General features: G+C 50.4%; 2 protein-coding genes across 2 annotated transcripts in view; one reads left to right on the forward strand and one right to left on the reverse strand.

Annotated features, from left to right (window-relative positions):
* Positions 1 to 241: 241 nt before the first annotated feature.
* PSMA4 (proteasome 20S subunit alpha 4) lies at positions 242 to 5858 on the forward strand. The gene is made up of 9 exons (XM_069944280.1): positions 242 to 312; positions 1346 to 1397; positions 1521 to 1563; positions 1826 to 1988; positions 2072 to 2149; positions 2573 to 2661; positions 3809 to 3939; positions 4505 to 4628; positions 5564 to 5858. The coding sequence occupies exons 2-9, from the start codon at positions 1395 to 1397 to the stop codon at positions 5716 to 5718; spliced, it is 786 nt and encodes a 261-aa protein (XP_069800381.1). The 5' UTR covers positions 242 to 312; positions 1346 to 1394; the 3' UTR covers positions 5719 to 5858.
* Positions 5859 to 6142: 284 nt separating this feature from the next.
* The window catches only part of LOC138766650 (all-trans-retinol 13,14-reductase-like), a 39957-nt gene continuing 28321 nt past the window's right edge, over positions 6143 to 17778 (reverse strand). Inside the window, exons 10-11 of the mRNA XM_069944254.1 lie at positions 8057 to 8216; positions 6143 to 6396 (exon numbers count right to left, since the gene is read on the reverse strand). Of these exons, the coding sequence (XP_069800355.1) occupies positions 6251 to 6396; positions 8057 to 8216 (306 nt within the window). The 3' untranslated portion in view covers positions 6143 to 6250. The remainder of the gene's footprint in view (positions 6397 to 8056; positions 8217 to 17778) is intronic.

Raw genomic sequence — 17778 nt, forward strand, 5'->3', positions numbered from 1 at the left:
ATATGCGCCTTTTCCTATCTCTCCCGTGCATTCCTCTCTGACGTATGATGTGTTCCTTTCTGTCATAATGTAAGCCGCGCTGGTAGAGAATTACCGAATGGAGCCTACAATGGCACAAATACCGCTTACGGGCAACTGTGCCCACATCTAAGATGGCTGACACGGGCCGGGCGCTGGATGACGTCATGCCCGTTTTGCGAATTGTCAGCGTACTGGGCATGCGCGGGCGGCCATGTTGGTTCCTATGTGCAGTGACTGAGCGCTCTTGCCGGGTCCCTTGTGTTGTGATTCCCGGAAAACCCAGGCCGAGCGGTGAGTGCGGGGGAGCGGGGGAGCGGGGGGCTCAGCTACCCGAGGATAGAGAGAGGACGGAGGGGGAGAGGGGACCATGACAGTGCGGAATCCTCCATGCCTGACTCCCCGTGTCCACTACTACTGCGCCACTGCCCCGGGCTGTCTCCTGCCCCCGAGGATAAGCATTGCCCCCCATTCCCACAGGTGTCTGCTGCCACCCGAGACCCCTACATGTCCGCCAGCATCCCCGAGGTGCTTGGTAGCTCCATCCTCCCGAGGTATCTGGCAGTTTTCTATAGAGATGATTAGTAGCCATATACATGAATAGTAGCCCCATCTACCTGAGATGCCTGCTGAGCCACACCCCTTTGCCCATCTATAATATCTGGCAGCCTTCCCTGAGGTGTCCGGCGGCGCCCTCCCCTTACCCCTCGGAGGTGTCCGGCGGCGCCCTCCCCTTACCCCTCGGAGGTGTCCGGCGGCGCCCTCCCCTTACCCCTCGGAGGTGTCCGGCGGCGCCCTCCCCTTACCCCTCGTAGGTGTCCGGCACCGCCCTCCCCTTACCCCACGGAGGTGTCCGGCGGCGCCCTCCCCTTACCCCTCGTAGGTGTCCGGCACCGCCCTCCCCTTACCCCTCGGAGGTGTCCGGCGGCGCCCTCCCCTTACCCCTCGGAGGTGTCCGGCGGCGCCCTCCCCTTACCCCTCGGAGGTGTCCGGCGGCGCCCTCCCCTTACCCCTCGGAGGTGTCCGGCGGCGCCCTCCCCTTACCCCTCGGAGGTGTCCGGCGGCGCCCTCCCCTTACCCCTCGGAGGTGTCCGGCGGCGCCCTCCCCTTACCCCTCGGAGGTGTCCGGCGGCGCCCTCCCCTTACCCCTCGGAGGTGTCCGGCGGCGCCCTCCCCTTACCCCTCGGAGGTGTCCGGCGGCGCCCTCCCCTTACCCCTCGGAGGTGTCCGGCGGCCCCCTTTGAATGCTGGCACCCCATGCAGTGGACTGTGGTCGCCCCTGTTCACACTGTATGCTGTGATCTGACATAACTTTTTCCTGTCGCAGTGGGAGAAGCCTTCGCTGATCATCGTGACTGTACAGAGCGAGCTGCACAATGGTGAGATGTCAGGGATATAATGTGGGTGGGGGAGGGAGGACGTGTCATGGCGGACACCCTCTCGCTGTGTAATGCTCAGGCTCCTCTCTCTCCCGCCTCAATCTCTATTTTCTTGTCTTCCAGTCTCGGAGATATGACTCGAGGACGACCATCTTCTCCCCGGAGGGTGAGTCAGAATTCCCCGTCTTGCGTCTCTTTCACTTTCACTTTGCAGCCGTTCTCTGATCTCATTGTAGTCTCCTCTTCCTGATCTCTTCTGTATAGAATACTGTATGTATATACTGACAGTGTCCCTCACAGATATAGTAAATAAAGTAGCGCAAAATGCGCCAAATTTACACAGATTCCTAAACTTTGTGCCTGATTACTGGGATTGCCCTGTATAATATCAGGTCCCGTCTCAGTCAGTGACTTACTTTCTTGTGCAGGTCGTCTCTATCAGGTGGAGTATGCCATGGAAGCCATCGGACACGCTGGCACTTGCTTAGGAATTTTGGCCAATGATGGCGTCCTGCTGGCGGCCGAGCGACGGAACATCCACAAACTCCTGGACGAGGTTTTCTTTTCAGAGAAAATTTACAAATTGAACGAGTACGTTTTAAAGAGACTCAGATTCCAAGATGGTGGGTGACACCGTGGAGGCACTAACCCCCCTCCCCCTTTCTGTATTTCAGTGACATGGCGTGCAGCGTGGCCGGGATCACCTCTGATGCCAACGTCCTTACCAACGAACTCCGACTCATCGCACAGAGGTGAGAGAAATGGAAAAACACTCATCATTTATCCCCTGTCTCTTTGGATCAGGGATAAATAATATAAGACGGAACTGCTGGGAGGGTATTCCCACAGTGGGATGCTGATGTACCTATACACTATACACACAGACCTCATTGATTTCAGTCAAGCTGACCACATTCAGGCCATTGAAATCAATAAGACCAATGCATGTCTGTGCACGGATCATTATGCTGACTATGAACGATCGATTACAAGTCCTTCCCATCCATGTGCTGGGTGGTGATTGGATGGCAGATATATTCAGCCAATTGGCAGGAAGTTCTGACACAGAGTTTGACTTCTCCTGACCGCCATAGTGAGGAGTGATACTGGGAGGACTTTGGGGGGCTGAATGTTTCGGGTGGAGATTCATTTTACTGTTTTCACCCTGTGTCCAGGTATCTACTGCAGTACCAGGAGCCCATCCCATGTGAGCAGTTGGTGACTGCACTGTGCGACATCAAGCAGGCATACACACAGTTCGGAGGTGAGACATTGTGTTTTTGGGTGAACAGGTTGCAGCACCCTCTATTGAAGTCTATAGGAGTTACAGAATAGACTTTAGTAGAGAGAAGCCACCTTTTTATTTAGTATCTGTCTATGGGTGCAGAGTGCGTGAATAGAACCCTGTGTCACCCAATAGGAGTCCACTTTTGACATTGGTGGTGTTACTTCTACTCCAATGTATTCATGCATTATAGGACATGCATTAAAGGAGAAGTCCGTTGAAAATTTTTATTAAAGTATTGTATTGCCCCCCAAAAGTTATACAAATCCCCAATATACACTTATTACGGAAAATGCTTATAAAGTGCTTTTTTCCCTACACTTACTACTGCATCAAGGCTTCACTTCCTGGATAACATGGTGATGTCACTTCCTGGATAACATGGTGATGTCACTTTCTGGATAACATGGTGATGTCACTTTCTGGATAACATGGTGATGTCACGACCCGACTCCCAGAGCTGTGCGGGCTGTGGCTGCTGGAGAGCATGATGGCTGGGGGATGCTTAGTGTCCCTTCAGTGCCCTGTGTCCCTCAGTGTCCCCCTGCCATCATCCTCTCCAGTAGCCACAGCCCGCACAGCTCTGGGAGTCGGGTGGAAGTGACCACCATGTTATCCAGGAAGTGACATCACCATGTTCAGGAAGTGACCACCATGTTATCCAGAAATTGAAGCCTTGATGCAGTAGTAAGTGCAGGGAAAAAAACACTTTATGTGCATTTCCCATAAGAATTGTATATTGGTGATATGTATAACTTTTGGGGGGCAATACAATACTTTAATAAAAACTTTTGCCGGACTTCTCCTTTACTATTATTGGGCAGCTTGTATTCCTTTATTATACACTCAGCAGCTTTCAGGCCCTGTGATGTGGACATTGATGCATGTAGGAATTTAGATCTCTTCAAGTGTGGCCAGAGTTAGGACAGGAAGTGTTATCATGAGGGTACAAGAGGCCACAATTACCACATGGAGGTTATTACTGATTGGCAGAATCTGCTATAAACAGGAGAATGAGCAGAACTAGTCGGGCTGCGCGATGTTGAAGGTTTAGCGTCTCCGCCGTCTCGGCTCTGACTCTGTACTGTCCTGAATAGATTTTGATGAGTTTGCTTTTGTCCCTCAGGGAAACGGCCGTTTGGCGTCTCCCTCCTGTACATCGGCTGGGATAAGCATTACGGTTTTCAGCTGTATCAGAGCGACCCAAGCGGGAACTACGGGGGATGGAAAGCCACTTGTATTGGCAACAACAGCGCGGTAAGAGAAATTGCTGCTTTTATCATAGACTTCATGGTGGTCACGTCACCGTCTGGTTTAATTTCTGTGTCACTTAGGGCTAAAGCACACATCCGCAGAAACCACTCGTTCACAGACTGTGTCCTTTGGCGTTGACCTTGGAGCTCCCAGCATCATGATTAATTATGATGTCAGTAGCTCCGATACTGTTTGACAGTTCGCGCTGGTGTACTGACCAACAGTATCAGAGCTCCCGACATCATAATGAATCATGATGCTGAGAGCTCCAAGGTTCACGTCACAGAACACTGTCTGTGCACGGAGTGGTTTCTGTGGACGTGTGCTTTAGCCCTTAAGCTTCACTTTAAGGATTTTTTTGTTTGCTGTCAGTGAATGGAAATTTTCTTGGTTTTATCCAGAGTCTAAAAACCTGTCTGTTTGATGGGAGTTCTCTGACATACTACACATGATCAGGACTGAGTTGATCCTAGTCACTGACAGCAAGCAGTGGCCTAGTGTGGAATTGAAAAAGAAAGTATATCAGTGACTGAATGTTGTTGGTGACATGATGCTGATCTCCCCGCAGGCTGCAGTCTCCATGCTGAAACAAGACTACAAGGAAGGAGACATGACACTGAAGTCAGCTCTAGCACTTGCTGTGAAAGTCCTCAACAAAACGATGGATGTCAGTAAACTGTCCGCAGAGAAAGGTGAGAGCCGGGCTGCAAGTCTCTGCAGGATCATCATTGTTCATGTCCTCCTTAAAGGGAATGTAACGGCAGCTTAGGCTGTCCAAACCTGCTTATAGATTCTAATGGGACAGGAGACAGGAAAGCTTTATGCACATTTATTATGTCTCTTTCATTCGGTGTATTGGGGGCACTCCTTAAGTCCACTGGTTCCTGAAGATGGATGCCTGACCTGCTGTTAGATTCCCTTTAATATCACAATCCAGGAATGGCTTTTTACACAAGTGTCAAACTCTTGGTCCTCCAACTGTTGCAAAACTACAAATCCTATCCTATGCCCAGACAGCTAAAGCCTTGTACGACAGGAATTGTAGTTTTGCAACAGATGAAGGACCATGAGCTTGACACCCCTGATGTAGAATGATCATGTCATGGGATCAGTCAACAGCAGTCTACTGTCTAAATAGTTACACTTTAATTTATCATCAGAATTTACACAGTCGCTCCTCATATCAACCAAATGCTGGTAATGTTTGGGTGCTGACTCTCTTCATGGAAATTAATGAAAGTGTCGGAACAATTGATCGTTGTTCCTGTAGGAAGTGGCTGACCATGTGCTATCATTTCATTAAGTGGTAAAGGTGGAACAACCCTGAAGTGAAGACAGAACAGTCTACATCCTTTTAAGACCTGGCAGTGACTGCCATGCCTTCTTACCCCTTCCCCAGACCTTCCCTTTAAAGGCATATCCAGGAATAGGAAAAGCAGTTACTTTCTTGCAAAAACAGCGCCACATCTGTCCTTAAGGTTGTGTGTGGTATTACAATTCAGCTTCATTCACTTCAATGAAACGAAGCTGCCAAACTGGGGACGAGTGGCGAGGTTTCTGGAAAGTGGCCATGTTTTTTTTAACTCCAGATAACCCCTTTTAACTATTTGATATCTTTTTTTTCCAGTTGAAATCGCCACGTTAACCCGTGAGAACGGGAAGACGAAGATCCGGGTACTGAAACAGAAAGAGGTGGAGGAGCTGATTAAACTGCACGAGGAGGAAGAAGCAAAGATTGAGCGAGAGAAGAAAGAGAAAGAACAGAAAGAGAAGGACAAGTGATTGCGGAGGTGCCGGGTGGGCGATACTCACACCTCACCTCTTCTCCTCTGCGGATTTAGCGGCCTGTTCACTCAATTTCTCATTACTCTCAGATTTTCTGTTTTTCTTGAAATAAAACTGAAGCTAACTTTTGGTAAAAACTTTTCTACCATATTTATTCATAGATGATCTAAGTTACACTAATTTAGGTCTGTCTGACAGTCTGGTTTCTACGGCCACACTGCCTGGCAACCAGACTTTGTATGGAGTGCTAAGATTTTATATATAGGTAGAGAACGGCATTTATAAATCGATAGCGCCTGAACTGTCCATTGTCCTTTACCTTAGGTATTGATTTACATTCCTTATTGAACTGGCACAGCCCGTGTTATATGGAATACAGTACAGATTTCGATTGATATAAACATAGCACAGGTAGTACATGTCTCTTGCAATGCTTTGTGCCAATTTTATTCACAGTTCATCCCATAATTCTTTTAATATAATGCCCTTTTAGTGCTGCTCTTTCCAGCAGGGTCTGGTGTCCCATGAATCATTCAGCCTTCTTAGTCTTGTGTTGTAGGATCTGTCTTCGCAGTATCATGAGATCTAGAAAAAGGTTACGTCCTAAGATCTCAGAGGCGCTTATGACTGCTGCATGTAGAGCCCCGGCAAATCCACATACAACAAGATCTTGACCTAAGAAGGGTGAAAAAGAAAGATGGTCTAATTCAAAGAATTGTCATTGGGGACGTTAATGGTTATTTACCTCCCACAACAGATTTTTTTTAATTTTTTTTTTTTACTTTATTTAAAAACTTTAATCATTACCAAAACTACCCAAATGTTTTTGTTTTTTTAAATACCATTAGGCTGGGTCCACACCTGTGTTTGTCATCTTTACGAACGGATTCATCTATATTAAATTAACGGATAAGCGCAAACTGATTGAAAAATTATCTGTTTTCTCTTGATGGTCCGTTTGAATTTTAGCATAAAAACAGACTTTTCTACACCCGTTTGCATATCAGTTTATTTTTCCTTCGTGGTTACTCACTTCCGTGCATGCTCAGTGGAAAAAACTGATGATGACGGATAAGTTGCAAAGACATGAACGGAAATACTTTCTGTTTAGACTCCTCATCGTTGACTATAATGTAAAAAAAAACCGGACATGCACTTTTCGTCCACGTTCTGTTTATTTGGACGGAAAAAACAATAAAAACCCATTGAAATTACTCGGGTGTTTGACAGGTTCCATTTGTCTGTTATCGAAACAGAATTGTGGTGGAGGGTAAAATGCTTGCGTGAACCTAGCCTTAAAGTGGTATTTATATCTGAGTACTTATGCCCTATCCACAGTATGCACAGGATAGGGCATAACTAAGAGATTGCAGAGGTCAGACCACTGGGGCCCCTGCAATCTCCAAAGGGGAACCCCCAAAATCACCCACTGAATGGATCTGCAGCTCCTTCTTTCGATATGGTTACTCCGTAGATTATGAATAGAGCTTCCTGTTCTCGAGACTGAGGGGGGAAGTCTCAGCAGTCAGACCCCTGCGATCTCCTAGGGCCCTATTACACAGGACGATTATCATGTGAAAAAAACGTTATCGTTCAAATTTAAAGTGACTCTGTACCCACAATCTGACCCCCCACAAATTGCTTGTACCTTCGGATAGCTGCTTTTAATCCAAGATCTGTCCTGGGGTCCGTTCGGCAGGTGATGCAGTTATTGTCCTAAAAAACAACTTTTAAACTGGCAGCCCCATGCTCTACGGCCAGGGCTTAGATTGTCTATGCATTAGGCTGGCACAACCTCTCTGTCCCTCCTCCCCACCCTCCTCATCATTAGGAATGCTCCTGGCAGATTGTCTCCTATTCATCAGCTGTGTGAATACTGAACATGGGCTGGATCGTTAAGGCACCTGTGCAATGTTCAGACAGGAGAAAATGTTCCAGTGGCAATAATGATAAAGAGGGATGGGAGGAGGGGTGGTGCAAAGTTAGGGCACAGATACTCTCGTTGGGCACGGGGCTGCAAGTTTAAAAGTTGTTTTTTAGGACAATAACTGCATCACCTTCCGAACAGACCCCAGGACAGATCTTGGATTAAAAGCAGCTATCCGAAGGTACGAGTGGTTTGGGGGGGGGGGGGGGGGTGTCAGATTGTGGGTACAGAGTCGCTTTAAGTGATAATCTTTTCGTGTGTATGCAGGCAACGATCAAATGACCAACGGAAAGTCGTTCATGTGTCGTTGATCGCATCTTTTGTTTCTAATCTTATGCTGAACAAGTAAAGTAATCGACAGTATACTCAGATGAAAGAAGGTTTCAGATTACCTTCGCTTTATCTCACCTGTCAAGTAAAGGCCCTTGATAGGAGTTTCAGGTCTGATGGAGATTGCAGTTTCTGGGCTCAGCCTGGCAATATCATGCTCTGCTCCATAGAACTCTCCACGTGTGGCACCAATGTAATGTTCATTTGTGAGAGGGGATCCACTGATATAGCAGTCGATCTGCAGAAGAATTGGACGAAAGCTTCATTCATCTGTCTGTTTTATAGGGAACAACAGTGACTAAACTCATGCCCAGCAGAGATTCTGGTCAACCCAGAATTTCATGATGATAGTTCCCAAAAACTATAGAAGCTGTATCTGTATGGTTAAAACCTAGTGCCAATACTATATCCTCAGACACTAAACCACAGTCTTTCTACCTTACCTGCTGCCATCCTATGTGGTTGACACCCTATGGTGCGCCCAAAAAGAAAGTTAGAATGTTATAACGTTTGGGTTTCAAATTTGCCGACATGAAGGACAAAGACCTTTCTTGATAGGGAAAAAAATTAACATTATAATTTTTGCTTATTAAGACCCATTGGCATCACAACGATATGGGTATTATTGCCCCTGCGAGCCCCTGGGACGAAGGAATATTTAATGAATATTAAGTAACTTTTAATAATTTTCAAATTAGGTCCCTCCTCCCCACAATCATTAATCAATAACAAGAATAACACAAGGGTAGGGAGACTTGTGATGCCAATGGGTCTTAGGGAAAACAAATTAACATTATAATTTTTGATTCCCTTGCGTTCCATTGGCATCACAACGATAGGGGAACTAGCAGGTATCATCCCCTAAGGGCGGGACATCCAGAACAGCTGCATTAAGCACAGATCTGGCAAAGGCTGTTCTGGTAGAGAAGTTAGCATCCAATCTGTAATGCTTCACAAATGTAGGGGCAGAAGACCAAGAAGCAGCTTGACAGATGTTTTCTAAAGAAACCAATGATCTTTCTGCCCAACTAGCGACAGCCCTGGTAGAGTGGGCTCTGGTAAAAGATGGTGGTGATTTACCAGCCGTGGAGTAGCATAACTCAATAGCTTCACAAATCCATCTTGAAATGGACGGTTTAGAGGCCTTTTTCCCCGAAAACAAAATCAGAAGGCTTTCTTCCTTTCTTAAAGGACCCATTCTGTCCAAGTAGATCTTTAAGGTTCTAGGTACGTCCAATAGGGAAAGATCTATCTCATGTTGGGATGGATCTGAAGGTGAAAATACCGGAAGGACGATAGGCTCATTGATATTGCTAAATGAGGCCACCTTAGGGATAAATCCCGGCAAAAATCTAAGGGTGACCTGATCTTCTGCGAACATAATATATGGAGAAGAGCTTGAAGTTCTCCTACACGTTTTGCAGACGTCACCGCCAGAAGAAGAGTACACTTCAAGGTAAGAAATTTCAAGTCCACTAACTTCAGTGGTTCAAATGGGGGAAGACATAACTGCTGCAAAACAAATGACAGATCCCAGGAATCAATATGTCTGGTCAATTTTGGTCTCAGTCTTGTGATTGCTTTAATGAAACTGTTTACTTCAGAGATTTGAAGAAGTCTACTCGATAGGGCCGCAACCTGAACCTTGATAAATCCTGGTGTTAAACCCTTGTCAAATCCTTCCTGGAAGAATTCCAAAAGCTGAGGAGTAGAAGGTTTAGTTGTATTCACACCCTTAGACTCACACCAAGAGTGGAAAATTCACCATATACGAGCATAAGATAGATTGGTTGAGTGACTACGAGCATGAGATAAAGTTTGAAGGACCTTCTCAGAAAATTCTTCTGGTCCTAATAAGGACCCCTCAACCTCCAAGCCGTGAGGTTGAGACTGGGAAGGTCCTGGCAAAGATGATGACCCTGGGATATCAAGTCTGGCAGGAGTGGAAGCTTCCAGAATTCGCCTCTGCTCATCATCATGAGCAGGGCAAACCACGATCTTTTCGGCCAAAACGGTGTGATCATGACGACTGACGCTTGATCTTGCCTGATCTTCATCAGAACCCTGGGAATCATAGAGATCGGCAGAAAGATGTAGGCCAACTGGAACTTCCACTGGATTGTCATTGCATCCACCACCGTCGGTTTGTCCGCCGAGTAGAGGGAACAAAAATTTCTCAGTTTGGCATTGTTTCTCGTTGCCATAAGATCTATCTGAGGATGTCCCCACCTTTGGGTTAACTGGACAAACACTTTCCTTGAAAGCGACCATTCCCCTGGAATCGTAAGACCTCGGCTCAGACGGTCTGCTAACGTGTTGTGGATGCCTCTTATGTGAATAGCGGTCAGTCTCGTTTATCTGGGTTCTGCCCAATTGAAGATATGTTCTACTTCCCTGAGAAGTAGGGGAGATTTGCTACCTCCCTGCTTGTTGATATACGCAACACAAGCAATGTTGTCCGTTCAGATTCTGACAGCCATCTGTAGTAATTTCTGAGAAAAATGAAGAAGGGCTAGATAGATGGCTCTTAGTTCCCGTACGTTCGATGGAAGAGCTGCTTCCTGGCTGTTCCAAGTGCCTGCTACAGTTATCTCTTCCATATGTGCTCCCCAACCTGAGCCTGACGCATCCGTGGTGATAGTTATCCATTGTGGTTCCATTATGTCGGCCCCATGTCTGACCTGTCTCCACCAGGTTAGAGATTGACGGGTTCTTGTGGACAGCACATGGAGAGTCTCTAGATCTTCTATCTCTCGATTCCTAACTGTCAGAACTTCCCTCTGAAGGTATCGCATGTGCCACAATGCCCACGGGACTGTGTCTGCGGCCGATGAGAGAAGACCTAGATATTTCATCAGAGTCCGAATCGAAACTTGGCGCGGAGGAATCGAAGAAAAAAAGACTGATGATTGTGGGGAGGAGGGACTATTTATACTTCCTGTGGGAGGGGCCTAATTTGAAAATGATTAAAAGTTACTTATTATTCATTAAATATTCCTTTGTCGCAGGGGCGATAATACCCCTATCGTTGTGATGCCATTGGGACGCAAGGGAAGCATCATTCAGTGTAGAGGTCCCAGCATGTGTATGCATTGTACAGACAAACTATTGAGTTCAGTAAGCACCAAGTATGGTTTTACGTTCCCCATGGTGGCACTCACCTAGCCTAAACCTGAAATCAGTCAGCTGCAAGGTAATGCATTGCTAGGTCTCCTAAGCTTATGTAACGCCTGGACTAGTGGATCCACTGGACCGTCACCAGCGATGGCACTAACCTCCCCAGGGAGCGGAGTCTAAGGGGCCGCTGGTTTTCACCAGAGCCCGCCGCAAGGCGGGATGGACTTGCTGCGGCAGGCGACCCCCAGGTCGCTACCCCTGGCTTGGTTGCTGGTGACGGCAGGCGAGGCGTGGCAGGAGCAGTAGGCAGGAGATGGTGCTGCAGAGGCCAGTGGACGTAACCGCAGGTGACAGGCTATACACAGGAGCAATGGTGATGCAGGGGAACAGGAACCAGGAACAAGGACTAGGGACAAGGTGGCGGATAGGAATCAGGAACAGGGACTAGGAACCAGGTAACGGACGGGAATCAGGAACAACAGGGAGCTGGGCCAAACGCTATGGGAAGCATGTAGAGGCTCCAACACCTGTAGTGGGGCAGGGCTGGAATAAATAGGGAGTGATTGGTGCAACTGGCCAATTAGGTGCGGACTGGCCCTTTAAATCCGAGACAGCCGGCGCGCGCGCGCCCTAGGAGGCGGGGACGCGCGCGCCGGCCGGCACAGACGGAGGCAGGAGCGGGGCCAGGTAAGGCGCCCCCCGGGGCCGAACATGTAGCAGCGCCGGGTCCCTGCACCGGGTCCCTGCAGCTGCATGAGATGGAGGGAGGTCGCGGCGGCGGCCCGGAGCACGGGACGCCGCCGCGGCCGTGACAGTACCCCCCCCCTTTGGCCTCCCCCTCTTTCTAACCTGCAGGAACCTCTTGATGAGATCTAGGTCCAGGATGTTAGCCTCGGGTTCCCAGGACCTCTCCTCAGGACCAAATCCTTTCCAGTCCACCAGGAAGAACCTTCTCCCTCTGACAGTCTTCATGGCCAGAATGTCCTTAACAACGTAGACGTCTCAGAGACGGCTTGAGGAGCAGAGAACGAAGACCTATCGGAGAACCGGTTCAGGACCACTGGTTTTAAGAGGGAAACATGGAAGGAGTTCGGAATCTGCATAGTGGGGGGTAGGCGGAGTTTGTAGGTGACAGGGTTGATGCGTCTTAGCACCGAGAAAGGACCGAGGAATCGAGGGCCCAACTTGTAGCTGGGGATCTTGAGTCGGACATATTTGGCCGAGAGCCAGACTTTGTCACCTGGGAGAAAATTCGTGGCAGGTCTCCTCTTCTTATCAGCCTGGTCCTTCATGCGTTCAGAGGCTTTGAGTAAGGACTGTCGAGTTTGTTCCCAGATCGATTGCAGGTCAGATAACAACTCCTCCACGGCTGGGACTTCAGAGGATGGAGAGAGAGGCAGAGGAGGACGAGGATGATGCCCGTAGACCACATAGAAAGGGGACTTGCCTGTGGAAGTTGAGTCCAAATGGTTATATGAGAATTCTGCCCATGGGAGTAGATCGGACCAGTTGTCTTGGCGGCTGGAAACAAAATGGCGTAGGTAGTTACCCAGAATCTGATTGACTCTCTCCACTTGCCCGTTAGTTTGAGGATGATAGGCCGATGAGAAGTCCAGCTTCACTTGGAGTTGCGAGCATAGGGCACGCCAAAATTTAGAGACAAATTGAGAGCCTCGGTCGGACACAATGTGAAGAGGAAGTCCATGCAGGCGAAAGATGTGTCGGAAGAACAACTGAGCCAGACGAGGAGCAGAGGGCAGACCAGGAAGGGCCACGAAGTGAGCCATTTTAGAAAAGCGGTCCGTCACCACCCAAATAACTGTATTGCCCGCAGATGGAGGTAGGTCTGTGATGAAATCCATCCCAATGTGGTGCCAGGGATGATCCGGGACTGGCAAGGGCAATAGTAGGCCGGCAGGTCTTAGACGGGGAGATTTATTCCTGGCACAGACTGCACAGGAAGCCACAAAATCCTTGACATCCTGGAGGAGATTGGGCCACCAGTAGTGACGGGAGATCAATTGCCCGGTCTTTTGGGCTCCTGGATGCCCGGCTACCAAAGAGGAATGCCCCCACTTCAAGATGCGTTTACGGAGTGCGGGGCGCACATAAGTCTTCCCGGGAGGCAGTCTCTGCAGAGCAGAAGTGGCAACTGGTACTAGGCGGTCGGGAGGTATTATGTGACGAGGAGATTCCTCTTGCCCCATGACATCGGATGCTCGGGATAATGCATCGGCCTTTAGATTCTTCTCGGCTGGACGGAAGTGGATGGTATAGTTGAACCGAGAGAAGACGAGGGACCACCGAGCCTGCCTGGGATTGAGGCGTTGAGCCGATTGGAGGTAGAGGAGGTTCTTGTGGTCCGTGTAGATGTTAACAGGGTGTTTAGCCCCCTCTAATAGATGACGCCACTCCTCCAGTGCCAACTTAATGGCCAGGAGTTCACGGTCCCCAATGGTATAGTTCCTCTCGGCAGGGGAGAAAGTCTTAGAGAAGAACCCACAGGTTCTGGTCTTGCCTGATGTGTCCCTTTGCGAGAGAACGGCTCCTGCGCCCACAGAAGAAGCATCGACCTCGAGAGAAAACGGCCTGGAGACGTCCGGGCGGACCAGAGCAGGAGCAGAGGCAAAGGCAGACTTGAGGCTATTGAAGGCTTGTTCGGCCTCTGGAGGCCAACGTCTGGGGTCCGCCTTCTTTTTAGTGAGAGCCACTATGGGTGCGACCAGGGTAGAGAAGTGAGGGATGAATTGCCGATAATAGTTGGCGAAGCCAAGGAAACGTTGGATGGCTCTAATTCCCACAGGGCGTGGCCATTGAAGGACAGCTGCGAGCTTGGCTGGATCCATTTGTAGACCCTGGTCGGAAACGATATAGCCAAGAAATGGAAGACTGCGCTGATGAAAAACACACTTCTCTAGCTTGGCGTATAGATGGTTGGCCCGTAGTCTTCGTAGGACCTGACGCACTTGTGCCACATGAGTCTGCTGGTCCGGGGAGAAGACCAAAATATCGTCCAAATAGACAATGACGCAGACATAGAGGAGGTCTCGGAAGATATCGTTCACGAATTCCTGGAAGACCGCTGGGGCATTGCATAGGCCGAATGGCATGACCAGATATTCGTAGTGCCCATCTCTGGTGTTGAAAGCGGTCTTCCATTCGTCTCCTTTACGAATACGGACCAAGTTATACGCTCCCCTGAGATCCAGCTTGGAGAAGATCTTAGCTCCACGAAGACGGTCGAATAGTTCAGGAATAAGCGGAAGAGGATAGCGGTTCTTAACGGTCACCTTATTCAAGCCCCGATAGTCTATACATGGGCGGAGGGAACCGTCCTTCTTCTGAACAAAGAAAAATCCAGCGCCAGCTGGGGACGTGGATTTACGGATGAAGCCCTTTTGTAAGTTCTCCTGGATGTAGGAGGACATGGCTTCAGTCTCGGGCACAGAGAGAGGGTATACTCGACCACGTGGAGGAGAAGCCCCTGGAAGAAGGTCTATAGGGCAATCATAGGCTCGATGAGGTGGTAGTGAGTCCGCCTCCTTGGCCGAGAAAACATCGACAAAGTCTTGGTAGTCCTCTGGTAGCCCGGATAGAGGCTTGACATTAGCAGGTGACCTTGTAGAGCACTTGGATTGAGGAGATCTCAGACACCGGTTATGACAGTCCTGGCCCCAGCTGAGAACCTCCCCAGTTCTCCAGTCCAGCCTAGGGGTATGGAATTGCAGCCAAGGAAGACCCAGCAGGAGGTTGGAAGAGGAATGGCGCAAGACATAGAAGGAGATCCTCTCCTGATGTAAGGCTCCCACCTGGAGGACTAGGGGTGCCGTCTGGCTGTACACCGCTTCGGTAAGAACCTCCCCCGTAACCGAAGAGATAGACCGGGGTTGGGCTAGCTGGATCACGGGTAGCCGCCATCTTTGGACCAACGAAGCAGAGATGAAACTGCCAGCAGAGCCAGAGTCGATGAGGGCAGTAGTCTGGAAAACTTGCCCAGAGGGTGTCTGGATGGAGACGGGCATAGTCAACCTTGGAGAGGTGGCATTCACACCTAGGGAGGCCTCTCCCACCGGACCTAGGTGCGAGCGTTTCCCGGACGCTGAGGGCGTTGGGGACATCTCTGCCGATAGTGATCCGCGCCACCGCAATAGAGGCAGAGATTCTGGTCCAGTCGACGGTTCCTCTCATCAGTCGTCAGGCGAACACGTTCCACCTGCATAGGAACCTCTGGAAGCGACTGGGACATAGGAGCAACGGGATTCTGGAACACCGGTGCCAGCCGAGGATGGCGACGGGGAAGACTCAGACGCCATCCTTGCCGGACCTCCTCCTCTCTCTCGGAAAACCTGGTGTAGACTCTGGTAGCCAGTAGAATAAGTTCGTTCAAGGAGGTAGGCAGATCCCGGGCAGCGAGCACATCCTTCACTTGGCTGGACAGGCCCTTCTTAAAGGTGGCAATCAGAGCGGCCTCATTCCAGTCTAGTTCCGCAGCCAGGGTGCGGAACTGGATGGCGTAATCACCAACGGAGGAAGTACCTTGGGATAGATTAAGAAGAGCAGTCTCAGCCGAAGACGCACGGGCAAGTTCCTCAAAGACAGAGCGGAACTCGTCCAGGAAGATTCGAAAATTGGCAGCAACCGGATCATTACGGTCCCATAGTGGCGTGGCCCAGGCCAGAGCTCTTCCCTCCAATAGGCTGATAATGAAAGCCACTTTAGAGCGCTCGGTGGCAAACTGACTGCTTAAAAGTTCGATATACATAGTGCATTGGGTCAGGAATCCTCTGCACAACTTGGGGTCACCTCCATATTTACTTGGGAGAGCCAGTCGTAGTTTTGAAGAGGCTGCCGGAGGTGATGACTGCTGAGCTGTGGTATGCTGCTGAACGGCTGCAGTCAGTTGTTGAATCAGCTGTGACTGTTGCTGAATCTGTTGAGCCTGTAGGGCGACCACTCGGGCTACCTCGCGGATATCAGGCACCTCGCCGGGATCCATGGTTGGAGCCTACTGTAACGCCTGGAGTAGTGGATCCACTGGACCGTCACCAGCGATGGCACTAACCTCCCCAGGGAGCGGAGCCTAAGGGGCCGCTGGTTTTCACCAGAGCCCGCCGCAAGGCGGGATGGACTTGCTGCGGCAGGCGACCCCCAGGTCGCTACCCCTGGCTTGGTTGCTGGTGACGGCAGGCGAGGCGTGGCAGGAGCAGTAGGCAGGAGATGGTGCTGCAGAGGCCAGTGGACGTAACCGCAGGTGACAGGCTATACACAGGAGCAATGGTGATGCAGGGGAACAGGAACCAGGAACAAGGACTAGGGACAAGGTGGCGGATAGTGTCACGGCCGCGGCGGCGTCCCGTGCTCCGGGCCGCCGCCGCGACCTCCCTCCATCTCATGCAGCTGCCGGGGTCCCTGTGCAGGGACCCGGCGCTGCTACACGTTCGGCCCCGGGGGGCGCCTCACCTCTCCACGCTCCTGTCTCTCGCTGTGCCGGCCGGCGCGCGTCCCCACCTCCTAGGGCGCGCGCGCGCCGGCTGTCTCAGATTTAAAGGGGCAGTGCGCTCCTAATTGGTAGTTGCACCCAATCACTCCCCTATAAATCCCAGCATGCCCTGTCCCCTGTGTTGGAGCCTCTACATGCTTCCCATAGCGTTTGGCCCAGCTCCCTGTTGTTCCTGATTCCTGTCCGCTACCTGGTCCCCAGTCCTTGTTCCTGATTCCTGCCCGCTACCTGGTCCCTAGTCCTTGTCCCTGGTTCCTGCTTCCCCGTTACTCTATTGCTCCTGTCTTCAGCCTGTCTCCTGCGGTCACGACTACAGACCTCTGCCACTATCATCTCCTGCCTACTGCTCCTGCCACGCCTCGCCTGCCATCACCAGCAACCAAGCCAGGGGTAGCGACCTGGGGGTCGCCTGCCGCAGCAAGTCCATCCCGCCTTGCGGCGGGCTCTGGTGAAAACCAGCGGCCCCTTAGACTCCGCTCCCTGGTGAGGTTAGTGCCATCGCTGGTGACGGTCCAGTGGATCCACTACTCCAGGCGTTACAGTAGGCTCCAACCATGGATCCCGGCGAGGTGCCTGATATCCGTGAGGTAGCCCGAGTGGTCGCCCTACAGGCTCAACAGATCCAGCAACAGTCACAGCTGATCCAACAACTGACTGCAGCCGTACAGCAGCATACCACAGCTCAGCAGTCATCACCCCCGGCAACCTCTTCAAAACTACGACTGGCTCTCCCAAGTAAATATGGAGGTGACCCCAAGTTGTGCAGAGGATTCCTGACCCAGTGCACTATGTATATCGAACTTTTAAGCAGTCAGTTTGCCACCGAGCGCTCTAAAGTGGCTTTCATTATCAGCCTATTGGAAGGTCGAGCTCTGGCCTGGGCCACACCACTATGGGACCGTAATGATCCGGTTGCTGCCAATTTCCGAATCTTCTTGGACGAGTTCCGCTCTGTCTTTGAGGAACCTGCCCGTGCGTCTTCAGCTGAGACTGCTCTTCTCAATCTATCCCAAGGTACTTCCTCCGTTGGTGACTACGCCATCCAGTTCCGCACCCTGGCTGCGGAGCTAGACTGGAATGAGGCCGCTCTGATTGCCACCTTTAAAAAGGGCCTGTCCAGTCAAGTGAAGGATGTGCTCGCTGCCCGGGACCTGCCTACCTCCCTGAACGAACTTATCCTACT

Source organism: Dendropsophus ebraccatus, chromosome 1 (genome assembly GCF_027789765.1).
Source record: "Dendropsophus ebraccatus isolate aDenEbr1 chromosome 1, aDenEbr1.pat, whole genome shotgun sequence".
Classification (NCBI taxonomy): Eukaryota; Metazoa; Chordata; class Amphibia; order Anura; family Hylidae; genus Dendropsophus; species Dendropsophus ebraccatus.